At 41.6% G+C, this 25,374-nt stretch overlaps 1 protein-coding gene across 1 annotated transcript in view; it reads right to left on the bottom strand.

Annotated features, from left to right (window-relative positions):
- Window positions 1-25,374, bottom strand: part of NTN4 (netrin 4) — a 324,642-nt gene that overhangs the window by 273,688 nt on the left and 25,580 nt on the right. Inside the window, exon 2 of the mRNA XM_073573200.1 lies at window positions 7,891-8,420. Coding sequence (XP_073429301.1) covers window positions 7,891-8,420 — 530 coding nt within the window. The remainder of the gene's footprint in view (window positions 1-7,890; window positions 8,421-25,374) is intronic.

Raw genomic sequence — 25,374 nt, 5'->3', positions numbered from 1 at the left:
TTGGGCCACCATTCACTGTGCAGCATTTATGGGGGCATATGTTGTGCAGCGTTATTTGGGCCACCATTCACTGTGCAGCATTTTGGGGGCATACTGTATGTTGTGCAGCATTATTTGGGCCAGCATTCACTGTGCAGCATTTTGGGGGCATACTGTATGTTGTGCAGCATTATTTGGGCCAGCATTCACTGTGCAGCATTTTGGGGGCATACTGTATGTTGTGCAGCATTAAATTTACCAGTATCTTCGGCAATTCCCACCCTAGACTTATACTCGACTCAATAAGTTTTCCCAAGTTTTTGAGGCAATTTTAGGGGGGTCGACTTATACTCGGATCGACTTATACTCGAGTATATACGGTACCTTTAAAATTATAGACTGTTCATGTCTTTGTCAGTGGGACACTTACAAAATCAGCAAGGGATCAAATACTTATCTCCCGAACTGTAAGCCCACAAGGACAGGGTCTTCTTTCCTTATGTACCAGTCTACCATTGTTAGTTTGTTTACTGTAAGTGATATTTGTATTTTGATGTAATCCCTTCTCATGTACAGCACCATGGAATCAATGATGCTATATGAATAATAATAATAATAATAATCTCTATATATAAATCTGGAAGTGTGTGTGTGTGTGGGTGTGTGTGTCACCAACCAATCACAAAGCAGCAGAGTGGGCCACCAACCAATCACGAAGCAGCAGAGTGGGACGCGGTTGGAGAGCAGGGCTGAGGACGGATACAGCAGGACAGTGCATGGAGAGCAGGGCTGTGAGGAAGACAGTCTTCAGGACAGGGGCCGAATAGTGGCGGCACCCTCCCAGCCCTGTCCCGGCTCAGTCGGCGCTCCCCGTTGCCAACTGCTCTATCCCCCCCTCTCCCCTGCAGCTTCCCGGCTTAAATTTAGTCCCCGGCTTCTACTGCGGCATACTACAGCGCTAGGTCACGCCCCCCGCAGGCCGCCCAATCACACGCGCTGCAGCTCTGCCCACTCCGGCAAGCTCCACCCACTCCAGCCACCCACGCTAGGCTACGCCCCAGTAGGCAGCCCAATCACATGCGCTGCAGTTCTGCTCTAGCTCCGCCCACCCCAGCCGAACGAACAATCTTCCCACATCTTCCCTCTTAAAGGGATCTCCTGTATGGAAGTTGGAAGTTAGGGCAAATCCCTCAGCACTCTGATTCTGACCCCAGGCTTCTATTAAAGGGATCATTGGTATGGAAGTTAGGACCGTTCCACTCAGCTCTGTGGTTCTGACCCCAGGGTCTCTTAAAGGGATCCCGGGTATGGAAGTTAGGGCAATTCCACTCAGTGTTCTGGTTCTGACCCCAGGCCTCTATTAAAGGGATCATTGGTATGGATGTCAGGAAAAATCTATCCAGCACTTTGGTTTTGACCCCAGGCCTCTCTTAAAGGGATCCCCGGTATGGAACTTAGGACTGTTCCACTCAGCGCTGTGGTTCTGACACCAGGGTCTCTTAAAGGGATCATTGGCATGGAAGTTAGGGCAATTCCACTCAGAGCTGATTCTGACCCCAGGCCCCTCTTAAAGGGATCCCTGGTATGGAAGTGAGGGCAAATCCACTCTGCGCTTTGGTACTGACCCCAGGCCCCTCTTAAAGGGATCCCTGGTATGGAAGTGAGGGCAAATCCACTCTGCGCTGATTCTGACCCTAGGCCTCTTTAAAGGGATCACCGGTATGGAAGTTAGGGTAAATCCCTCAGTGCTCTGATTCTCACCCCAGGCTTCTATTAAAGGGATCATTGGTATTTAAGTCAGGGCAAATCCACTCAGCGCTCTGGTTCTGACGCCAGGCTGACGGGATGATGTGGGATATTAGGGGTAGTAGTCCGGTGGCTCTGGCTAACGGGTTGATGTAGGATATTAGGGGTAGTAGTCCGATGGCTCTGGCTGATGGGATGTGGGATATTAGGAATAGTAGTCCAGTGACTCTGGCTGACGGGATGATATGGGATATTAGTGGAAGTTGTCCGGTAGCTATGGCTGATGGGATGATGTGGGATATTAAGGGGAGTAGTCCGGTGGCTCTGGCTGACGGGATGATGTCTGATATTAGGGGTAGTAGTCCGGTGGCTTTGACGGGATGATGTGGGCTATTAGGGGTAGTAGTACGGTAACTTTGAGTGGATGATGTGGGATATTAGTAGTCTGGTGGCTCTGGCTGACGGGGCGATGTGGGATATTAGGGGTAGTAGTCCGGTGGCACTGGCTGACGGGACGATGTTAGATATTAGGGGTCGTAGTCCGGTAGCTCTGTCTGACAAGATGATGTGGGATATTATAGTGAATGTGGCTATGCGGAGTGGGCGAGGCTCTACAATCAGCTTTATATATATACTAGCTGAAGAGCCCGGCATTGCCTGGGCCTAGTAACCAAATGTGGTTAGTTATAACAAATTATAATGATTATATTGCACATAAAAACATTTCACATCATATATTCAACACTACAGATTTGCAACACAAATTAACTAAACAATTACCCAAGTATCCTCTCCTGTGTGATACTTTCTGCTGAGCTGTGTATCTAATCCTATCGTGTGTTACTGACTGCTCAGCAGTCAGTATGACACAGGATAGGATTAGATACACGGCTGAGCAGTCAGTAACACACAGGATAGGGTTAGATACACGGCTCAGCCGACGGTATCACAGGATAGGATTAGATACACTGCTCAGCAGTCAGTATGACACAGGATAGGATTAGATACACGGCTGAGCAGTGTATCTAATCCTATCCTGTGATACCGTCGGCTGAGCCATGTATCTAACCCTATCCTGTGTGATACTGTCTGCTCAGCCATGTATCTAATCCTCTCATGTGTGATACTGACTGCTGATCCGTGTATCAAATCCTATCCTGTGTGATACTGACTGCTGAGCCGTGTATCTAATAGACGATAACACCATAGAAATGATAAGAATAATAGGTCTCAGTTACAACTGTCTACAAAGAAAACTGTTGCTGATAGCAACCAATCACAGCTCATTTTTCATCTTTTAAACAGCTCTGGGACAGCGTGGTGAGTTTTGAGTGGCGGCTTATGTGTTTCGACTTTTAAGTGGCGAGGTTGGTGTATGTGTGGTGAAATGTCTTGAAGCACGTGGTAGTGTGTGGCGCATTTTGTGTGTGTGGTCATATCCCCGTGTGTGGTGAGTATCCCATGTCTGGGCCCCACCTAAGCAACAGAACGGTATATACTCTTTGACGCCATTGCTCTCATTCTTTAAGTCCCCCTTGTTCACATCTGGCAGCTGTCGATTTGCCTCCAACACTTTTCCTTTCACTTTTTCCCTATTATGTAGATAGGGGAAAAATTGTTTGGTGAATTGGAACGCGCGGGGCTAAAATTTCGCCTCACAACATTGCCTATGACGCTCTCGGGGTCCAGACATGTGACTGTGCAAAATTTTGTGGCTGTAGCTACGACGGTGCAGATGCCAATACATACATACACTTTTTCCCCATTATGTAGATAGGGGAAAAATTGTCTGGTGAATTGGAACGCACAGGGCTAAAATTTCGCCTCACAACATAGCCTGTGACGCTCTCGGGGTCCAGACGTGTGACTGTGCCAAATTTTGTGGCTGTAGCTGCGACGGTGCGGATGCCATTCCCGGACATACACACACGCGCGCGCGCGCACACACACACACACACACACACACGTCCACATTGAGCTTTATATATTAGATACAAATATAATCGTTATAATTTGTTATAACTAACCATAGTTAGTTACTATGCCCAGGCAGCGCCGGGCTCTTCAGCTAGTAATAATAATAAAAATAACCCCTTGCAGGTATTGTCCTGGGGGGAATTTGAACCCAGGTCCGCAGCATTCCAAAGCAACAGTGCTAACCACTGATCCACCATGCTGCCAAACACTAAATCATTTATGACAAAAACACACAGGAAAATGTGTTTCTTTCTGAGGAAACCAAGGATGAACTTTTTGGCTATAATTCCAAAAGGTATGTTTGGCATGAAAGTCAACACTAAACCTCAGCAAAAGAACACCAATACCCACTGTGAAGCGTGGGGAAGCAGCATTATGCCTTTGGGCATCTGATAAAAAGCTGAAGATGAATTTCACCTTTCAGCACGACAAACCTAAGCATACCTCTAAATCAACAAAAGAATGACAGATTTGGAGAATCTACTACAAGGAAGAAAGGGCAAGGAATGATAACTCTAGGTGTGCCATTTCCTGGAGTGTTTTTTTTTTGCACCATTTTGATGGGATAACACTTGATTTGGAGCACATTCTGTCAAGAGATGCTTCAAAAAAAGTAACAATCATTCTTTTCCTACCAGGCATTTTTCAAAATTTCAAGCAGAAAAAAAATGCTAAAAACACTGAACATACAGTATGAGCAGTAAAGTGGTTTTACAAAAGAAATGAATATTAAGAGTCACCGCAGAATTTTTCAGCAAATTGTCCAGGCAGTTTTTGTTTTGGAGCTGTGGTAGAGCAGCTCACTCAGCTGACAGAGGTAGGCACAGGAACACGGTCTCTTTTCAGTCCTTCACGGGTTTATTATATACACATGTGGAATAAACCACGGTGAGGAAAAATTAAACACGGCCCTTAGGGCAAAACAGGAAACGATGTACATAGTCCTTGCATTTGTGAGAAATTTGCTCACTCAGGAGAAATCAGCATCCAAAGGTTCAGCTTTTGTTCACAGGACACAACGCACTGGAGCTCCACTCTCCAGGCCTACCAAACACTGCCTCTGCGGGCCGACTATTTCAACCCACACCACACTACAGGGTGAAGATAAGGTGGACAACCTCCCACCCGCTCTATGCATGTCCACAAAAAACTCAGCCCTTAAACAAATTGGATGTTAACCCATTGCAACACTTAATGTGCTGAAAGACAAACTCCTGGGTTTTACTTCACTGAAGCCATTAACCTCAGCAAAACAGATCTCTCCTACAGCACCTTGACAGTGACTGTCACAGAGCCCACCTACTCCACACAAATTCTTTAAAAACTATGTGCACATACCATTAAGTACATCTGCCCCGTACCTTATCTATAGCGGTTAATGTTGTGGGTTTTATTGCAGGTTTCTTGGCAGATTTCACCTGTTATGTTGCATAAAGTTTGCAGCTGAAATTCACAACATAAATAAACTGACATACTGCAGATTTAAAGTTTGACCATGTACCGTATTTTGCAGACTATAAAACGCACTGGGTTATAAGATGAACTCCAAATTTGGCGACGGCAGGGGATGCTGCAAGCCCCTGGCTGGTAGGAGGGGGTCTTCGGTGGTGCTGGGGCTCCACCATTTTATGAAAACCTGGAGTCCCCGCACTTTCCATGCTTTTCAATGCAGTGGATTCTGGGAAAATGGCCGCCAGAGGTAGCGCATGTACAGCATAGACATCAAGAGACGAGATCTCGGTGCAGATATCTCAATCTGCACATGCATCGCCTCAGGCGGCCATTTTCCCAGAATCCATTGAAAAGCATGGAAAGTGTGGGGGCTCCAGGATTTGACAAAATGCCGCCGGAGCCCCCGCACCACCAAACAACCCCTCCTACCAGAATGGGACCTGCAACATCGCTCAATTCATGTCGCTGCAGCCAGAAGCTTCCAGCAGCGACCCTGGGACACCACTGCACCACAGCCAGTAAGCTACATTCAGATTATAAGATGCAATCCCATTTTTTCCCCAAAATATTTTTGAGGAAAACAAGGCGTCTTATAAAAATTCGGTATGTCAATTGACACTGCAGAATTTTTCAGCAGTAAGGCTGGTTTCACATTTGCGTTTTTTAGCGCTGGAAAAAAACGCATATGTGCGCATGCGTTTTTTCCCCTATATTTAACATGGGTGCGCATACCTGCGCGCTTGTAAGCGCATGTATGCGATTTTCATGCGCTGCGTTTTTTTGGGGTGTGCGTTTGTATTTTCCAGACGCAGCATGTTGCATTTTTTGGCCCTGCAAAAAAGCGCATGCGCACATATGCGCACGTTTTGCGCTAAAAATGGCCATTATAGCCTATGGATGCGCATATGTGCGCACTGGCATGCTCATGTATGCGTTTTTTTGCATATGCGTTTTTTTTTTTTAACCATGGAATTTAGGGGTTTGGGTTAGAGTTAGGGTTAGTTAAGGGGGTTTAGGGTTAGGGTCAGGGTCAGGGTTAGGGTTGGGGTTTGGGTCAGGGTTAGGGTTAAGTATGGTTTGGTTAAGGGTTAGGGTCAGGGTTAGGGTCAGGATTAGGGTTAAGTATGGTTTGGTTAAGGGTTAGGGTCAGGGTTAGGGTCAGGGTTAGGGTCAGGGTTAGGGTTAAGTATGGTTTTGTTAAGGGTTAGGGTCAGGGTTAGGGTCAGAATTAGGGTTAAGTATGGTTTGGTTAAGGGTTAGGGTCAGGGTTAGGGTTAGGGTTAGGGTCAGGGTTAGGGTTAAGTATGGTTTTGTTAAGGGTTAGGGTCAGGGTTAGGGTCAGGATTAGGGTTAAGTATGGTTTGGTTAAGGGTTAGGGTCAGGGTTAGGGTTAGGGTCAGGGTTAGGGTTAGGGTCAGGGTTAGGGTTAAGTATGGTTTTGTTAAGGGTTAGGGTCAGGGTTAGGGTCAGGATTAGGGTTAAGTATGGTTTGGTTAAGGGTTAGGGTCAGGGTTAGGGTTAGGGTTAGGGTCAGGGTTAGGGTTAGGGTTATGGTCAGGGTTAGGGTTAGGGTCAGGGTTAGGGTTAAGTATGGTTTTGTTAAGGGTTAGGGTCAGGGTTAGGGTTAGGGTTAGGGTCAGGGTTAGGGTCAGGGTTAAGTATGATTTGGTTAAGGGTTAGGGTTAGGGTTAGGGTTAAGGTCAGGGTTAGGGTTAGGGTCAGGGTTAGGGTTAGTAAAGTCATGGTTTGGGTTAGTGTGAGGGGCCACCTAATGTTGGAAAAAAACGCAAACGCGGTAAAAACGCACTAAAAACGCATACAAACGCATAAAAACGCTGCGTTTTTTTCATGCATGCTCATAAAAATGCTTGAAAAAAACGCAGCAGTTGTATGCTTTTGTATGCGTTTTTTCAATGCGTTTTTTTGCGGGAAAAACGCGCTGCAAAAAAAAGCAAGTGTGAAACTAGCCTAAGTGGATGAAAAAAAATCTATTCCACAATACTGCTACAGGATTTTCTGCAGCAAATCCAAAGCATATTCACTAAATGTTAATTGTTGTATAGTTACAGATCTTCAGCAATATCTTGTGGAAATGTTTTATTGAATAATATTTAAAGTAAATAAACATGCTGCTAATAATCTTAATTTTTATGGCAGCATGATCAATGAAGATCAAGCACAATATGATAACTACTTCTGTAAGAAGGTCTTTAGTGTCACTATCACCATCATAAAACAGAGAAGCCTAGTGACAGCAATGATTTTATCAGCGAAGTAGAGTTATGGTTTACAGTTTTTTGTATACATGATTTCTTTATAAGATAAATAGTTGGATTTTATTTACTTCAGTCAATTAACATTACAAATGTTTGTAATTGCTCATATTGGATAAAGCAATTCTCTAGCCATGGAAACCTTCAAAAGGAAACTGAAGACCCACCTCTTCCGTCAAGCTTACAACCTGCAGTAACCACCAAACCGCTGCATGACCAGTTCTACCCTCACCTAATATATCCTCACCCATCCCTTGCAGATAGTGAGCGTTCTCTCCTCCTGTACCAGTCGTGAGTTGGATTGTTTAAGATTATTGTACTTGTTTTTTCATTATGTATAACCCTTTTCACATGTAACGCACCATGGAATAAGTGGTGCTATAATAATTAATAATAATAATAGTCCAAAAGAATAGGTAGATAATCTAAAAATGTTTTCAATGATTCTGCAAAAATCACTTACCTCTCCTCCACTACAAGGTAATGCTTGTGAGTATCGAGATGTACAGGGAGCACCTTTGACATTAATATCATCCTCAAGCTGAAAAGTCTGTGTGCAGTCTGTGGAGAAATACTTATATGGACGCCAACTGAGACCAAAGTCCTGTGAACCCTCAAGAATCATGGCTGCCGGTCTTGGGGATTTAAACACCATAATCAGATGAGTAAAGTAAAATGTAGTTTCTAAGTGTAATTGTATAATTTCCCTCTGAATGTCCCGAGCTGACTGCCACCACGTGCGTGGAATTTTGAAAGTTGAATCTGCCATCGCAGATGCTGGATGTGATAGTCTGGGAACTGCAGAATTGCATTTTTCACACTTTGGTTCCTTGCAAGCTTGGTCAGGATATGCAGTATGTGTGCAATATAGTTCTGTGCTATTAGTGCCACAGACTGTGTCTGTCCACAAACTACGGCCAATAGCTAAATTACCCATCCTAGGATTACAAGCTTTTTCTCGTTGAGATGCAATTGTAGCCTTTGTGTTAATCCCTAAAATAAGAAAAATAAGATATTACTTACAGTTATCATTTATTGAGGTCATTTTTATTGGCAGTGTACAGTATATCAATATAATCAAATAGTTATAAAATTAATAATGGTGTGAGAAATTCCCTGCGAGGAGGAATGCTTCTATGGTAGAATACCTCTGCAATATGGCATTCAATGGAGCATGTCATCATCTTTTTTTGCTGTCAATTCATACATTTGCACAGAAACTTATTATTGTCAGGGGACACAAGATAATAAATCATTCTATAAAATAATGTTATATTAACCCTTTAGTGACGGAGGTTCTTTTGACCTTTATGACCGGGGCAAATTTTTGAAACCTGACCATTGTCACTTTATGAGTCAATAACTCTGGAATGCTTCAACGGATCCCATTAATTCTGAGATTATTTATTTCGTGACATATTGTACTTCGTGTTAGTGGTGAATTTTGGTCAATACAATTTGCATGCATTTATGAAAATATCTAAAATTTGACAAAAAAAATGAAAATTGTGCAATTTTTAAGCTTTACATTTCTTACAATTTCTTCTGAGTATGCAGATACTCTATTTGTGGGTGAAAATTACTGATTCGGCGCACAGCAGGGCTCAGAAGGTAAGGAGCACCTTTTGACTTTTTGAATGTAAAAATAACTGAAATTGAGAGCGGATGCCATGTCACATTTGAGGGGCCTATATATTGGAAACTCCAATAAAGTGATACCATTTTAAAAAGCGCACCCCTTTTGTGAAAGTGAATTTTTTTTTCCAATTTTACCTCTAAAATCTTGATTAAGCCCCAAATTTCTCACTTTTGAAAGAGGTTACACCAAAAAGTGGACCCCACAGTTCGTTACCCAGTTTATGAGCATGGCGAAACCCCACATAAAGTTCTGTTTGGACAAACAGCAGGGCTCGAATAAAAGGAGCAATATTTGAATTTTGGAACACAAATTTGCTGAAATAGACTGTGCGCATTATGTTGCATTTGGAGAACCCCTAAGGCGCCCAAACAGCAGAAACCCCCACAACTGACCCTATTTTGGAAACGACGCTCCTTAAGGATTTTATCCAGGGGCATAGTGAGGATTTTGAACCCAAAACGTACTACGCAGAATTTGATAACGCATTGAATATGTCTTCATCAGTGTTGAGCGCAAGTGCTCGTTACTCGAGTTTGTATTGAGTGCTTGGGTATGCACACAGTATCGCAGGTGCTCAAATGGCATGCTAGAGCTAGCACCGCATGTTTCACGGCCGTTAGGCACCCAAAAATACATGCCAGGATTGCCTGTGTATGGCAGACAATCCCTGCATGTTTTTTTTGGCTGTCTAACAGCCGTGAAACTTTCAGGCGGAGACTCATGCATGTCACTCAAGCACCCACGATACTCGGTTCATACCCGAGCACCTGATGCAATCTCGACCAACTCCAACTCCTAAAATATATAATAAATTGGGTTCAGTAGCTCCTTGCAGGATGTGCTGGAAATATTTTCATAAGAATTTGGAAATGTTATGAAATGTCCTATAAATGTCTGTTCTATTCCTGATCTAAGGATCTGGGCTTTTAGTTGAGATGAATCTGTGCTGTACTTTATGTATATGCTCAGTAGCGAGGCAGTGCTGTGGAGCTGGAGGTCAGGGAAATTGAGGAGTCTGAGTCGGTGGATTGGCTTCCTGACTCCACAGCCCTGCAGTTATACTCCAATAATGCCCATAAGTATGGGCTACATGATACATTGTTCCTTTTGAATCATGTTGATTCCATTAATCATAAGCACAAATTATTTTTGCTGGACCTCTTGTATTTTGCTTTACATGACAACTATTTTATTATCATAGTTACATAGTTGCATAGGTTGAAAAAAGACCTAGTTCCATCAAGTCCAAATTTCTCCACTAATTGCACATTTTTCACTAATTTAATTATAACCCACAATAGTATGAGTTACGAGGAAATCATCCAGCCCTTTTTTAAAAGCTATCATAGCATCTGCCATTTTTACTTCTTGTGGCAGGGCATGCCACATTCTGACTGCTCTAAGTGTAAAGAACCCTTTCCTATTTAGCTGCCGGAATCAGGGCTGTGGAGTTGGTAAGCCACAGTTGCGACTCCGACTCCTGGATTTTATCAGGCTCCGACTCCGGCTCCGACTCCTTCATAAATGGCCAATTCATAACAACAAATTTACTGTTGTAAAATATTAAACATCGTGCTTATTCAGTTTCTCACCATCATATAAGTAATCAGACCACTTAGAGCAAAAACTACATTTATTAGAATACAATTAGAATATAGCAAATAACTTTTATAAACTTTTCTAAACTGTAAGTAAATATGCAATAAACACTTTTATGCAGTTAATAAGAAGAAATCTATAAATTTGTCCTCAGAAAAAGTATTGCCTCTGTCAGATCCTCCTTCATGGATGCCCTCAAATCTGATCTAATTATTTTGAGAGCAGAGAACAACCTCTCTACACTAACTTGTGTTGGTGGCAAAGCAGTAACCACTCGGGCAACATCTCTGACAATGTCAGGATACAGAGGAATCGCTTGTTGCACTGTTATTTTTGATGAACGGTCAAATTTCTCAATTTCTTTTAGTGCACATGAAAAATTCTGCTGAAATGTACTGGCTGTGTTCCTTGATGGGGATGACTCTTCTTCTATGTGGGAATGCTTTGCACGGTCCTTGTGATCCAAATATTTTTCGAAATTAAATTCTTCATCAGTTGATGATGAAGGTGAAGATGTGGCAGGACGACCAAATTCTTCTTGTTCCTCCTGACTGTTCTGCAACCCTTTCATCCTTACTGCTATTTCAAACAGAGCTTCTTTTCCTTTACTTAGCTGTTGATCATCTAGAAGAATCTGATGCATTGGGTCTACATAAACAGCTGCCAAAAGAATGTTATTTTGTAATAGTAGCTCCTCTCTCCGTTTCATTGATGTAGCAATGCCACTTGCAATTAACCCTCCTCTTTGGGACAGGCGAAACATCAGGTTCTTCCACTCCTTTAAGAAAATACCTGGAGTTAAGTCCTCTGCTTGTAATTTTTTAGTCACTGTAAATGGGTGCTCTAGCAATTTTTCCAGCTCAGTCACCTGATTCCACTGACTTTCATTTAGTGTCAGTTGAGGGTTAGCCATGTCTACAAGAAAGGTTTTCAGTTCAACCAAGCGCTGAATCATTAAGTAAGTACTGCCCCATCGTGTGGCTTGATCAATAATTGCCCCTTTTCCAGCACGTCTCTTCAAAATTGAGTCAACTTTAGGGGTTCTCGCAACAGTAGCCAATTTTCTCACCTTGCCAATCAGTGCAGCAGCATGTCCTTCTTGCAGACTGTCTCTTATAGCCAGCTGTAGCGTATGCACAACACAGCGCATGTGATGAATGAAAGAACATATTGACACAGTTTCAACAAGATCATCTAAACTATCATGTTGCTGTTCATCTGAAGCAACTTCAGTTTGCTCCTCAGTTACAATACTGTGTTCCTCTAGTTCAAACATTTCTGTGTCTGTGGACCCAGAATGTTCTTCTAGCTGCTGGTCACCATCATTACTCTCATTCATTAGCTTAATAGTACTTATCATATTTGAAGCATTGTCAGTTACGACAAAGCACTTGCTCTTTTTTAAGTTCATAGTCTTGCAGAACCTTTTCCACCAAGACCTGGAGAAACTCACTGGTGTGATGAGCTTTGGTGTCTTTTACTGCCAATGTCTTGGTAACTATTTCATTTTTGTCACAAACAAATCAGACATTGATGGCAAAATAGTTCACTCTGTGACGTGTGCAGGCATCCATTTTAAGAAACAGAAAGCGTCCCGTGAGAGTTTTTTTAAGTTCTTCCTTTTGTTTAAAAGCTTCTTCGATTACTAATTTTCTAATTCTCTCTCCAGAGAAACACCAAGCTTGCGGGCCATTTCCCCATTCAGACACATAAAAGCTGGTCGTGAAAATAATGAAATAGGCACACTATCCTTTACAACAAGCTCTATGATCTGTTTTTTAAATGTATCTACTGTCATTGTCACAGTAACTTTGTCACTGACAAAATAGCTTGCAAATGATGGCTGCAAAGTTCTCTGCTCCTTTGTTTGGCTGGAAGAGCTGGGCACTGGTTCATTGGTTTGGATGCAGTCTTTCTCATCCACTGCTTTCAATACTTCTGGATGAAAGCGCTGTAAATGTCTCTTTAGATTAGAAGCTCTGGTAGGAGCATTTTTATCTTTGCCTGAATATGCACTCATCTTGGCTTCACAGCATTTGTTTTCGTCTGGATCATTTGTCATACACTGACAGACATAATGTTTTCTATCTTGAGTGATGGTGAAATGTTCAAATACAGCTGATTTAATGTGATGCTTCTTTGACATTCTCAGGTTTTTAATTCTGCATTCACAATCCAAATGACAATTGTTTTTCCTAAAAACAATTGTACAAAATTATTGCCAGGTCGTACAACTGATATAGTGGTCAGTAATACTGTTATTATTCCTCATGTACTCACAGTTAACTGATGCAAAGTTTGTTGAAAGGATAATACTTCTTACAGTCTTCCTCTTCTGAGTAGCAGGCAGCTGTGAGATGCTTGGAAGATGCACACCTAGTATGATCTAGTCTAGAGGAGGAGCTTTACTACTAAGAATTTGCAACACATTTTCACTTTCAGTTTCATACATTGTAAGTAGGGGGTTGGGGCAGCATGAGGTTAACCAAGTATAAGATTAGATAAGGGCAGTGGAGAACAGTGACACACAAGAAGTAAGAAATGTCTCTATCTCCAGCAGAACTGCTTATCACTGTTGTTCATAGTTTGATAGAACATATATATTTGAGTAACATTTATAAAATTCATATGAAAGTTCAATTATGAAATATTAATACATTTTTTTTAAAGCTGGAGTCGGAGTCGGTACACTTCTACCGACTCCGACTCCAACCAAAACTAACTCCGACTCCGACTCCACGACTCCGACTCCACAGCCCTGGCCGGAATCACCTTTCTTCCACCCGTAATGAGTGCCCCCTGGTCCTAAGTATGGTCTTTGGAAGGAATAAGTCATGTGCCAGTCCTCTGTACTGACCACACATATATTTATACATGTAAATGAGATCTCCTGAGGCGTCTTTTTTCTAAGCTAAACAAGCCCAACTTTTCCAACCTCTCATAATATCAGAGGCCTTCCATCCCTTGTAATAATCGAGCTGCCCGTATTTGAACTGATTCTAACTTCTGAAAATCCTTTTAAAATGTGGAGCACTAAACTGGATGCCATGTTGGGATCTCTGCATTTTAACTCTTTTTATTCATCCTACAATCTTGTTTGCTTTGAACTTCCGCTTGACATTGAGTACTGCTGCTCAGCTTGCTTGTAACCAGAATACCCACGACCCAAGTCCTTCTTCTGTTCTGTAGTCCCGAGTATACTCCCATCTAACGTATATGCAGCAATAGGATTACTCTGTCCAATGCGAATTACTCTACATTTATCTACATTAAACCTCATTTGCCAAGTGTTTGCCCATTCATTCATCTTATCCAGATTGTTTTGCAATATTGTAAAACCAAGGTCAGATTTTGGTATCCTCCGTAGCTTGGTGTCAACAGCAAAGACTGACACTTTACTCTCAATCCCATTCACTAGGTCATTAATAAAGAGATTAAAAATAATCCTTTCTAACACAGATCTCTACGGTATCCCACTACTGACTATATCCCATTTAGAGAATGTACCTGTCATGCACAGTGTGGGAAGACTAAGTGCAACACAAAAGGAAGGGAAGGAAGCCAAACGCTAGGAAAAGGGGGAGTAGAAACCCCGTAGGCAGATCTCATAGCATCCAGCTTCCCTTACTGTCCCTATATTGGCTCCACACCAATCGCCGATCATGAATCTAAGCCCTGTATATACCTAGAGCTAGACTCTGAATAGGGAAGGGGGAGATGAGCACTGGTCAGTCCCCACTGAACACTAAAGATAAAAAGGGAGACAAACAAGGGGGAAGCAACTTAGCTTGAGCAGACTCCAGAGAGATAACACCAAATGTCCTCCAACAGCATCAGAGAGGAAGTAAGCCAACTGCAATAGCTCCAACCCTTCACAAGTGAAAACTGAATATCACCGACGACGACTCCCTGAAGCAGACTGAGTCGATAAACAGCCAGGTCCAGGTGTGTCAATTAGAGCTGGAGGGAAGTTGCCACTGGATCCAAAAGTAAGAAAGATTAAGAGGGCGTCTGCAATGCCAAACGCAGAGACCTTCTGCAGCCAGAAGCAGAGCGAATGTCTGCAGTATCTGACACACCCATGACAGTACCATTTATGGCTACTTTGTTTCCTGTCATTTAGCCAATTCCTTATCCATCTGCGTATACAAGTGCTTCTAAAAAGTTAATTTATTTCAGTTATTCAAAACAAAAAGTGAAACTCATAGTATAGAGTCATTACAAACAGAGTGATGTATTTCATGTGTTTATTTCTGTTAATGTTGATGATTATGGCTTACAGTCAATGAAAACCCAAAAGTCATTATCTCAGTAAATTAGAATGCTTTAAAACACCAACTTGAAAAATGAATTTAAAATCAGAAATGTTGGCCTACTGAACTGTATGTTCAGTAAATGCACTCAATACTTGGTTGGGTCTCCTTTTGCATCAATTACTACATCAATGTGGTGTGATATGGAGGCGATCAGCCTGTGGCACTGCTTAGGTGTTATGGAAGACCAGGTTGCTTTGATAGCAGCCTTCAGCTCGTCTGCATTGTTGGGTCTGGTGTCTCTCATCTTCCTCTTGGCAATACTCCATAGATTCTCTATGGGGTTAAGGTCAGGCGAGTTTGCTGACCAATCAAACACAGTGATACTTTTGTTTTTAGACGAGGTATTGGTACCATGTTTCAGTGTGGAAATTTCCATCTCGAAAAAGTTTGTTTGCAGTGGGAAGCATGAAGTGCTCTAAAATTTCCTGGTAGACGGCTGCGCTGACTTTGGTATTGATAAAACAAACACAGTGGACCTACACCAGCAGATGACATGGCTCCCCAAACCATCACTGATTGTGGAAACTTCACACTAGACCTCAAGCAGCTTGTATTGTGTGCCTCTCCACTCTTCCTCCAGACTCTGGGACCTTGATTTCCAAATGAAATGCAAAATTTACTTTTTTCTGAAAACACCACCTTGGACCACTGAGCAACAGTCCAGTTCTTTTTCTCCTTTGCTCAGGTAAGATGCTTCTGACTTTGTTTATTGGTCATAAGTGGCTTGACACAACAAATATGACACTTGTAGCCCATGTCCTGGATAGGTCTGTGTGTGGTGGCTCTTGAAGCAATGACTCCCGCAGCAGTCCACTCCTTGAGAATCCCCCCAAATTTTTTAACAATCCTTTCAAGGCTGTGGTTATCCCAATTGCTTGTGCACCTTTTTCTACCACACTTTTTCCTTCCACTCAACTTTCCATTAAAATGCTTGGATACAGCACTCTGTGAACAGCCAGCTTCTTTAGCAATTACCTTTTGTGGCTTAACCTCCTTCCCCATGAATGTGGAGCCCACTGAAAGACTAAGAGACTTTTTTAAACGGTTAGGAAGCCTTTGCAGGTGTTGTTTGTTAATTATTATAATTTACTAATGACTTTGGGATTTCATTGGCTGTAAGCCATAATCATCAACATTAACAGAAATAAAATAAATAAAAATAGATCACTCTGTTGAAATTGCTCTATATAATATGAGTTTCACTTTTTGTTTAGAAGAACTGAAATTAACTTTTTGATATTTTAATTTGGTGAGAAACACTTGTGGTATCCCCAAGTCCCTGTCTCTGTAGCTTCAGTATAAGACTGTTATGTGATACAGTATCTACTTATACTTTGTTACCCATCAGTTTCGTTATTGATGACATACTTTTCTTTTGGACAGATATTAACCCCTTAGAGATCCTGCCCATTTTTGTTTTTGCGCTTCTGTTTTTCCCTCCCCTTCTTCCCAGAACCATAACTTTTTTATTTTTCCATCAATATGGCCATGTGAGGGCTTGTTTTTTGCGGGACGAGTTGTACTTTTTAACAACACCATTGATTTTACTATATTGTGTACTCAATAACGGGAAAAAAAACTTCCAAGTGCAGTGAAATTGGAAAAAAGTGCAATTCCAAAATGTTTTTTTTTTTTTTTACCACATTCACCAAATGCTAAAACTGACCTGCCATTATGTTTCTCCAGGTCATTAAGAGTTAATTTGCACCAAACATGTCTAGGTTCTTTTTTATTTACGGGGTGAAAAAAAAAATTGCAACATTTTCCAAGACCCGTAGCGTCTCCATTTTTTGTGATCTCGGGTTGGGTCAGGGCTTATTTTGTGTACTGAGCTGACTTTTTAATGATACCATTTTGGTGAAGATACGATCTTTCGATCGCCCGTTATTGCATTTTAATGCAATGTCGCGGCGACCACAAAAAAGTAATTCTGGTGTTTTGACATTTTTTTTGCTACGCCATTTAGCGATCAGGTTAATCCTTTTTTCATTGATAGATCGGGAGATTCTGAACACAGCGATACCAAATATGTAATAGCCGAGGGTGGATCGCAATTCCACCCACGGCTGTTCCACGCACATGTCAGCTGTTCAAAACAGCTGACAAGTACTGGGAAAAATGTGGGCTCACCGCCGGAGCCCACATCAAAGGGAGGGAAGCAAGCTGCGCAGAACTAGTATGGCGGAGGTTGCAAAGGGGTTAAGGAGTCTTGCACTCAAAAGAGCTGCATAAATGTGTTCAGAAACGCATTTCTACAATCAATCTGGGGCCCCGTGATCACATCAAGTAAAAGGGGGATTGATCACACTTGCCTCACATTTTCTACACCATTATGGTGATAAATGTCAAGGAATGCAGGTATTTTGTCTTAAAAAAGTTTCATGAAATGTTCATGTTCGGTTTCTAACTTCTCTCCTTTTACAGAAAGAATCCAAATGGTCACACCGCATAGCATCGACGAAGGTCTTTTGTTCACAGGTTTGCAAGCTTTTATCAGATGTAAGTATGTATACACATACTAATATCCTTTTTTATATTTTTTTAAATACTATTTTTTTTCTTTACTTCACCAGGTCTTTCCATGGTTCTTATACAGTGGGGAAAAAAAGTATTTAGTCAGTCAGCAATAGTGCAAGTTCCACCACTTAAAAAGATGAGAGGCGTCTGTAATTTACATCATAGGTAGACCTCAACTATGGAAGACAAACTGAGAAAAAAAAATCCAGAAAATCACATTGTCTGTTTTTTTTTTTCATTTTATTTGCATATTATGGTGGAAAATAAGTATTTGGTCAGAAACAAGCAATCAAGATTTCTGGCTCTCACAGACCTGTAACTTCTTCTTTAAGAGTCTCCTCTTTCCTCCACTCATTACCTGTAGTAATGGCACCTGTTTAAACTTGTTATCAGTATAAAAAGACACCTGTGCACACCCTCAAACAGTCTGACTCCAAACTCCACTATGGTGAAGACGAAAGAGCTGTCAAAGGACACCAGAAACAAAATTGTAGCCCTGCACCAGGCTGGGAAGACTGAATCTGCAATAGCCAACCAGCTTGGAGTGAAGAAATCAACTGTGGGAGCAATAATTAGAAAATGGAAGACATACAAGACCACTGATAATCTCCCTCGATCTGGTGCTCCACGCAAAATCCCACCCCGTGGGGTCAGAATGATCACAAGAACGGTGAGCAAAAATCCCAGAACCACGCGGGGGGACCTAGTGAATGAACTGCAGAGAGCTGGGACCAATGTAACAAGGCCTACCATAAGTAACACACTACGCCACCATGGACTCAGATCCTGCAGTGCCAGGCGTGTCCCACTGCTTAAGCCTGTACATGTCCGGGCCCATCTGAAGTTTGCTAGAGAGCATTTGGATGATCCAGAGGAGTTTTGGGAGAATGTCCTATGGTCTGATGAAACCAAACTGGAACTGTTTGGTAGAAACACAACTTGTCGTGTTTGGAGGAAAAAGAATACTGAGTTGCATCCATCAAACACCATACCTACTGTAAAGCATGGTGGTGGAAACATCATGCTTTGGGGCTGTTTCTCTGCAAAGGGGCCAGGACGACTGATCCGGGTACATGAAAGAATGAATGGGGCCATGTATCGTGAGATTTTGAGTGCAAACCTCCTTCCATCAGCAAGGGCATTGAAGATGAAACGTGGCTGGGTCTTTCAACATGACAATGATCCAAAGCACACCGCCAGGGCAACGAAGGAGTGGCTTCGTAAGAAGCATTTCAAGGTCCTGGAGTGGCATAGCCAGTCTCCAGATCTCAACCCTATAGAAAACCTTTGGAGGGAGTTGAAAGTCCGTGTTGCCAAGCGAAAAGCCAAAAACATCACTGCTCTAGAGGAGATCTGCATGGAGGAATGGGCCAACATACCAACAACAGTGTGTGGCAACCTTGTGAAGACTTACAGAAAACGTTTGACCTCTGTCATTGCCAACAAAGGATATATCACAAAGTATTGAGATGAAATTTTGTTTCTGACCAAATACTTATTTTCCACCATAATATGCAAATAAAATGAAAAAAAACCAGACAATGTGATTTTCTGGATTTTTTTTTCTCAGTTTGTCTCCCATAGTTGAGGTCTACCTATGATGTAAATTACAGACGCCTCTCATCTTTTTAAGTGGTGGAACTTGCACTATTGCTGACTGACTAAATACTTTTTTTCCCCACTGTATCTACCTTTTGGTACTTTCTGACACATCATATTCACTATTTTTATACATGGAATCCTGAAGAATCTTCGAACTCCAAGCCGTCACCCCACATAGCATTAAGATCTTTTATCAGACTCTATAGGGTTTTTCCATTGTTCTTATAGCTATCTTTTTGGTGCTTTCCAACATATCATATTTACTACTTGAAGATTTTAATTAATTTTCCACTTCAGGAGTTGTACATTCCACATACAATAAATCCCATACTCATCATCTCCTAACATATTTTATTATCCATTTGTTGTTTTTTACATGAATATGCATTATTTGTACTTTACAGATTGTACATTAGTTTTTCTTTACTGATTTTATTTTATATTTACTTTTAAAAAAAGTCAAATAAGTAAATTTTCTTTTCATTTCAGTATATTATATCACATTTACTTGTACCTTGTTTGGTTAGCAAGCTATCATTATATGTGTATGTCACATTATTGACCTATTTTTGGTGGGATAAATTTGTTATTTGTGAGCTTCATTTTATATCTGGATGAAGTATTTTCATCTGAGAATGTGGTTTATCTTGTCCATTATCTTGGGCTATGATATGTTTCTGTACACCCCTTTTTGGTGTTTTTGTTTTTAATTTGCTGTGCTACAGTTCTTTGATATATTGATATCTTGGTAATTTAGCCTTGTTTTTGCATGTGCAGTTTTCGTTTTGCATATGCTTTGTTTTTGTTATTACATTTCTGTATGCTTTACTGGCATTCTAATTACTTTTCAGTTAGTGACCCCATACCTTTCCCATATTGTACTTGCAACTTTCAGATGCGAGTACAACTGAAGCTCTGACTGCTGACACTTGTAGAGTGTAAGGGACAATTGTCAGATAATGTCAGATGGCACAATACTTTATTAACATGGTCATGTATCACAAGTTAAGGATTACTACATCTGTATTTATGTTAGGAGCATTAATTATAAAATTAAACACGATACCATACTAAATCCTAATAGTGTGCAATTTACTCATTGTCAAGATTCGGTTCTGATGTATGGTAGGATTTGCCAAACTGAATTTTTGCCCCGAGGGCCTGCATACCTAAATTCACCTGTATTTTCTCTGTTGGCTGCCAAAAGAAAATATTATTTCCCACATACTGTATATGCAGAAAATAGCAAAGTTTATAGAATACATAGTCATGCTTTTGTGCACTGATTATAGGGACAATTAGCACAAGTCAATTTTTTTAACATTCTCATGTTTACTGTTAATTTAATTGCTGTGTTCATGTGATTTTAGGTACGATTTTTCAAAATCACAACAAACATTGTAACATGTGAAGAAATCCTTTTGGCCTTGACTCAGCATTTGCATTTATTTAGGTAACTTTTCTTTTTAGGTTTTGTGGTATTTGTTGCTGTTTTTAATTTTGTACAAAAATCAAAGATGCTTTTTTAGTTGTCTACCATTTTTGAACATTTTAAAAGTAAAAAGTCGCATGATCATGCACATTAGTCATGAGCAAAAATGTTAAGACATTTAAAAAAGTCGCAAAAGATGAATTAGGCTAATACACGAGTCATTGTCCCAGAAAGCCGGCCGGCGACTTATTAAGGTAATGAATATGCACGCATCTCCACTCTCATAGGCGTGGAGCGCATATTCATTACCTTAATGAGCGGTGCCACGTGATCGCTCAGCACAGGAAGAGCTGCAGGAAGCCGGCACCAACGAGATGCTGCGAGAGCGCCAGGACCAACGAGATACTATGAGGGCCCACTGGAGGGTGAGTAGGATGTTTTTTTTTTGTAATAGGAAGCATGCATACCAGGACAGGAGTCAGCACGGGAGAGCCACGCTTACCAGGACAGGAAGGGGGGCCACGCATACCAGGACAGGACGGGGGAGCCACGCATACCAGGACAGGACGGGGGAGCCATGCATTCCAGAACAGGATGAGGGAGCCGGAGCCATACATTCCAGGACAGGACGAGGCAACCACGCATACCAGGACAGAGATGAGGTGACAATGTATACCCAGCTTATACTCGAATCAATAAGCTTACCCAGTTTTCTGTGGCAAAACTAGGTGCCTCGGCTAATTCTCAAGTATATACGGTAACAATTTTTTCAGAAAGTGTCCTTGTGAAAAAAAAAAGCAGCATGCACTATTCTCTTACGTATTTCGGATGAGACTCGCTTATTTAACCCCTTAGTGACAGAGCCAATTTACTACTTAAAGGGAATCTGTCACCTATTTTTTCGCATATAAGTTTCTGGCACCGCCATCAGGGGCTTATCTAGAGCATTCTGTAATGCTGTACATAAGCCCCCGATGTAACCTGAAAGATAAAAAAAAACAAGTTAGATTATACTCACCCGGGGGGCGGTCTGGTGCCACTGCCAGCGCAGTGAATATTAATTTCTCTTTAGCAGCAGGCACAGGCTTTAGCCACAGCTCCTGCCTCCTGTGACCTACTGCTCCCTCTACCTCTTCTGGGACCGTCATGCGAGTATAAGCTGAGGGGAGTGTTTTCAGCACAAAAAAAATGTGCTGAAAAACTCGGCTTATACTCAAGTATATATGGTAAGTCTTTTCACCCATATTCCTTGCATACAATTAGCCAACCTTCTCTCAACTGACCTGGAGGAAGGGTGAGGAATGTGGATGAGAACCTTTATAATATCTCATCCAAACAAACTCATGGTCAGACCCAGGAGATGTGAAATGTAGAGCTGTCCAAATTTCTGCGGAAATCTCCTCAGCAAGAAGGTTTCATAACTTCCATCCTTTAGACGTTTCTGTATTTAGCCCTTTTATTTTTGCACTGTTTTCTCTTTGTATGTCCTTTTATTATTTTTTCATCATTTTTGTAAGCACTGTACTGTTTTGTATATTAAATGTAAAACTGAATAAGTCCGGGGTCAGACTTGCTCGCGCAATGCGAGAAACTCGCGCATCAATACCAGGCACTGCCACCGACATTCGGAACCGGAGTGTGCAGCTGCATGTATTTCTATGCAGCCACACGCTCTGGTCCCTAGTGTCGGCGGCAGTGCCTGGTATTGATGCAAGTTTCTCGCATTGTATACGCAAGTCTGACCCCGGCCTAGGTCTGTTCCTTGCTGATCTAAAAGCAAATAGGGTCAAGGGATGCATTAGAAGAGGTCTGGGGACACGAGAAGAAAACATAATTCTCCCTCTGTACAAATCACTCGTCAGACCACACTTGGAGTATTGTGTGCAATTTTGGACGCCGGTGCTCAAGAAAGACATTACTGAACTTGAAAGGGTTCAAAGGGGGGCTACTAAAATGATAAAAGGAGTTGGTTCACTACAATACCCAGAAAGGTTATCAAAATTAGGTCTATTTACTCTAGAAAAGAGAAGACTTAAGGTACTGTCACACTAAGCGATATCGCTAGCAATATTGCTATAACTTGTGACGTTATAGCGATATCGCTGTGTGTGATACTTACCTACAACCCGCTCCCCCGTTGGTTATCGCTGATCGCGCGAGAACGTCCTGGACTGTTTCTCGTCGGGCGCTTCCTGTGGAGAGACGAGTGACGAGCGTGGAGCCGGGCGGGAGGACGCAGGATCGCCTAGTGTGACAGGTAAGTAGCGACCCCTGTCCCCTGCGATGTCGCTGGTGAGATCTGCCTGTGTGGCAGCTCACTAGCGACCACTTAGCGATGTACCAGCGATCCTGACCGCGTCATATCGCTGGTCGGGATCGCTGGTACATCGCTAAGTGTGACAGTACCTTAAGGGGAGACCTAATATATATGTACAAGTATATCAGAGGGCAATACAGAGATCTCTCCAATGAACTGTTTGTACCAAGGACCGTGACAAGAACAAGGGGACATGCTCTTCGTTTGGAGGAAAGACAATTTCTGCACCAACATAGAAGAGGGTTCTTCACGGTAAGAGCAGTGAGGCTCTGGCATTCTCTTCCTGAGGAAGTGGTGATGTCCAATTCACTGAATGAATTTAAGAAAGGAATGGATGCTTTTCTTGTGAGTAACAGTATAGAAGGTTACGAATAACATAATATTATAGGTAGATGGTTGACCCAGCTTAGGGGGAAGGAATTTTTTTCCCGATGGAGAAAATTGGCTTCTACTCTGTGGGTTTTTTGCCTTCCCCAGGATCAACAATGCAGAACAGCTGCACTAAAAATAGGCTTAACTAGATGGACATAAGATCTTCCTTCAGCCTTCAAAACTATGTTACTATGTTACTTACAACCTTAAAGAGGCAAAGTATGGTCTTGTGGTGTTACCTTGTTTATGCCAAAGTTCAAGAAAAGTACCTATTAGGTTTGTGTGTGTATTAGTGAGTCACCCAGGGCAGACGTCTCACTGGCCTATCAAAACGGCGAGTGGCGGTAGGAAGAAGTGTAAGGATGTGTGAACTAGTTGTGGGGAGTGCTTTGCTAGTTGTCAGCCTACTGTGATAGGTGAGTGGAATTTTAATTAGTAAGGAAAAGTTTTTTTTATTTTTCGTTGTCTACATTTTAGGTGTGCCTTATAGAAAGCTGCATCATATAGTATAGAAATATGTTATGAGCAAAGCTTTTATGTGGTGATTCACTATGCAGAAACTGAATCTAACAAAGTCAGAGTCTTTAATTTTCTTTGATCTTTAAATAATTACTAAATACTATGCTTTTAAATATTACCATTTATGTCAATTACAATTATGACAGTTCCGATTAAATAATCCCTGACAAATCCTAAATCTGTTATAATCCTTGACTTCAGACATAATTTCTTTACCTTCAAAGTTTCAAAATGTAATTTACTGTCAATGTAAATATAACCTATTACAAGCTTGTCTGTTTTAGCGTACCCAAATAGAATAATTTAAAATACACTTAAAAGTGCTGAGCATTTCCAGAATATACTGGTAGCTACGATGAAATTGGTTCTTGGACATACAACAACAAGTAATTGTTTGCGAGGCCACCATGTGAACCTGAAATAATAGGAAATGAAGATTAAGAAAAAATTAATAGTTTAGTAACACAGATAAAACATTTTTACTTCACAGCCTTTTGGCTAACAGCAAGTGTAGCATCATTCGAAAAGACATCTATAACCTGGGTCAACCTAGTAGATCGGTACATTATGCACATTATGGGATGGTGCACTGGTGCGGTGACTTTTATCGTCTTCCGGTTTAGACCCTGGCCCTCCACGATCGAGGTCATTAGGTTGGATAAGATTGAGAGCCAGAGGTGTGAAGTGGTGACCTTATCTCACCAGGCATGGGAAACACATCTGAATTTATAGTACTTTTGCACTGCACTTCAAATTTTCATCCTTTTTGAGCACACACCCTTTTCCAAGCCTTTTGGCTAGGATAGGTAATTTTCAAATTCCGGTGAAGGGTCCGGCTAGTATTACACTAGAAAACCTTCACTATTTATAGTGTTTTCATGTGTGTGTCATAATTTGCATGAGTGTCCGTCGGGAAGACTTTCCAGGGTGCTCTTCCCATATGGGTTCCCTCCTGATCGGTCTAGGGGTGATGGCCTTTAGGTTCTTCTCCCACCTGAAAACACCTGGCTCTCCTCTCTTGGTAGAGAAGCCAACCTACTAGGCACTTAGTTTTGCTGTGGCCTTCTGGCTCGGAGGGACAGGGATTGGTTGCTAGGGGCTTTTTTCCTGTTGGAGAGGGCTACGACTGACCGCATTCTAGTCTGCTTTTTTGTGGCACTTTTAGCGCACCCAAGTATAAAGAACAGTTCTCATTATCCTAAAAAAAAAATATGCATTATGACAACACATTTTAGTCAACATCCAACAATAGGAGATATAAAATAGAGTCTCACATTAATAGTAGTCCTACATACTGTATATATCTGATTGTAGTTAGATTTCTGGCAAGGTACACGCCTTTTAATGAATTGGGCGTGTCAGGCTCGACTCCCAAATTATCAGGACTGGCGTGAAAATCACTGGTCTTGATAAATCGGGGCCTTAGTACTGAAAACCTTGAAATCAGTGGTAATTACATAAAAGATAAATTGGTGTTTAGGAAAAGTGATTGCAGTGTGACATTACAATTTAGAAGATATGAGGAAGTTTATAAAAATTAATTGGACGTTATAAAACAGACTGTTTGAACATGGCGTCATTTAGATTCCGATGCATCTAGCAAATTTTCCCAGACAAAGCCACTTCAGGAAAAC

The sequence above is a fragment of the Dendrobates tinctorius genome, unplaced genomic scaffold (genome assembly GCF_039654945.1).
Source record: "Dendrobates tinctorius isolate UK_male_01 unplaced genomic scaffold, ASM3965494v1 ptg000035l, whole genome shotgun sequence".
NCBI classification, from domain to species: domain Eukaryota; kingdom Metazoa; phylum Chordata; class Amphibia; order Anura; family Dendrobatidae; genus Dendrobates; species Dendrobates tinctorius.
This window is presented reverse-complemented; position numbering and strand designations above follow the sequence as displayed.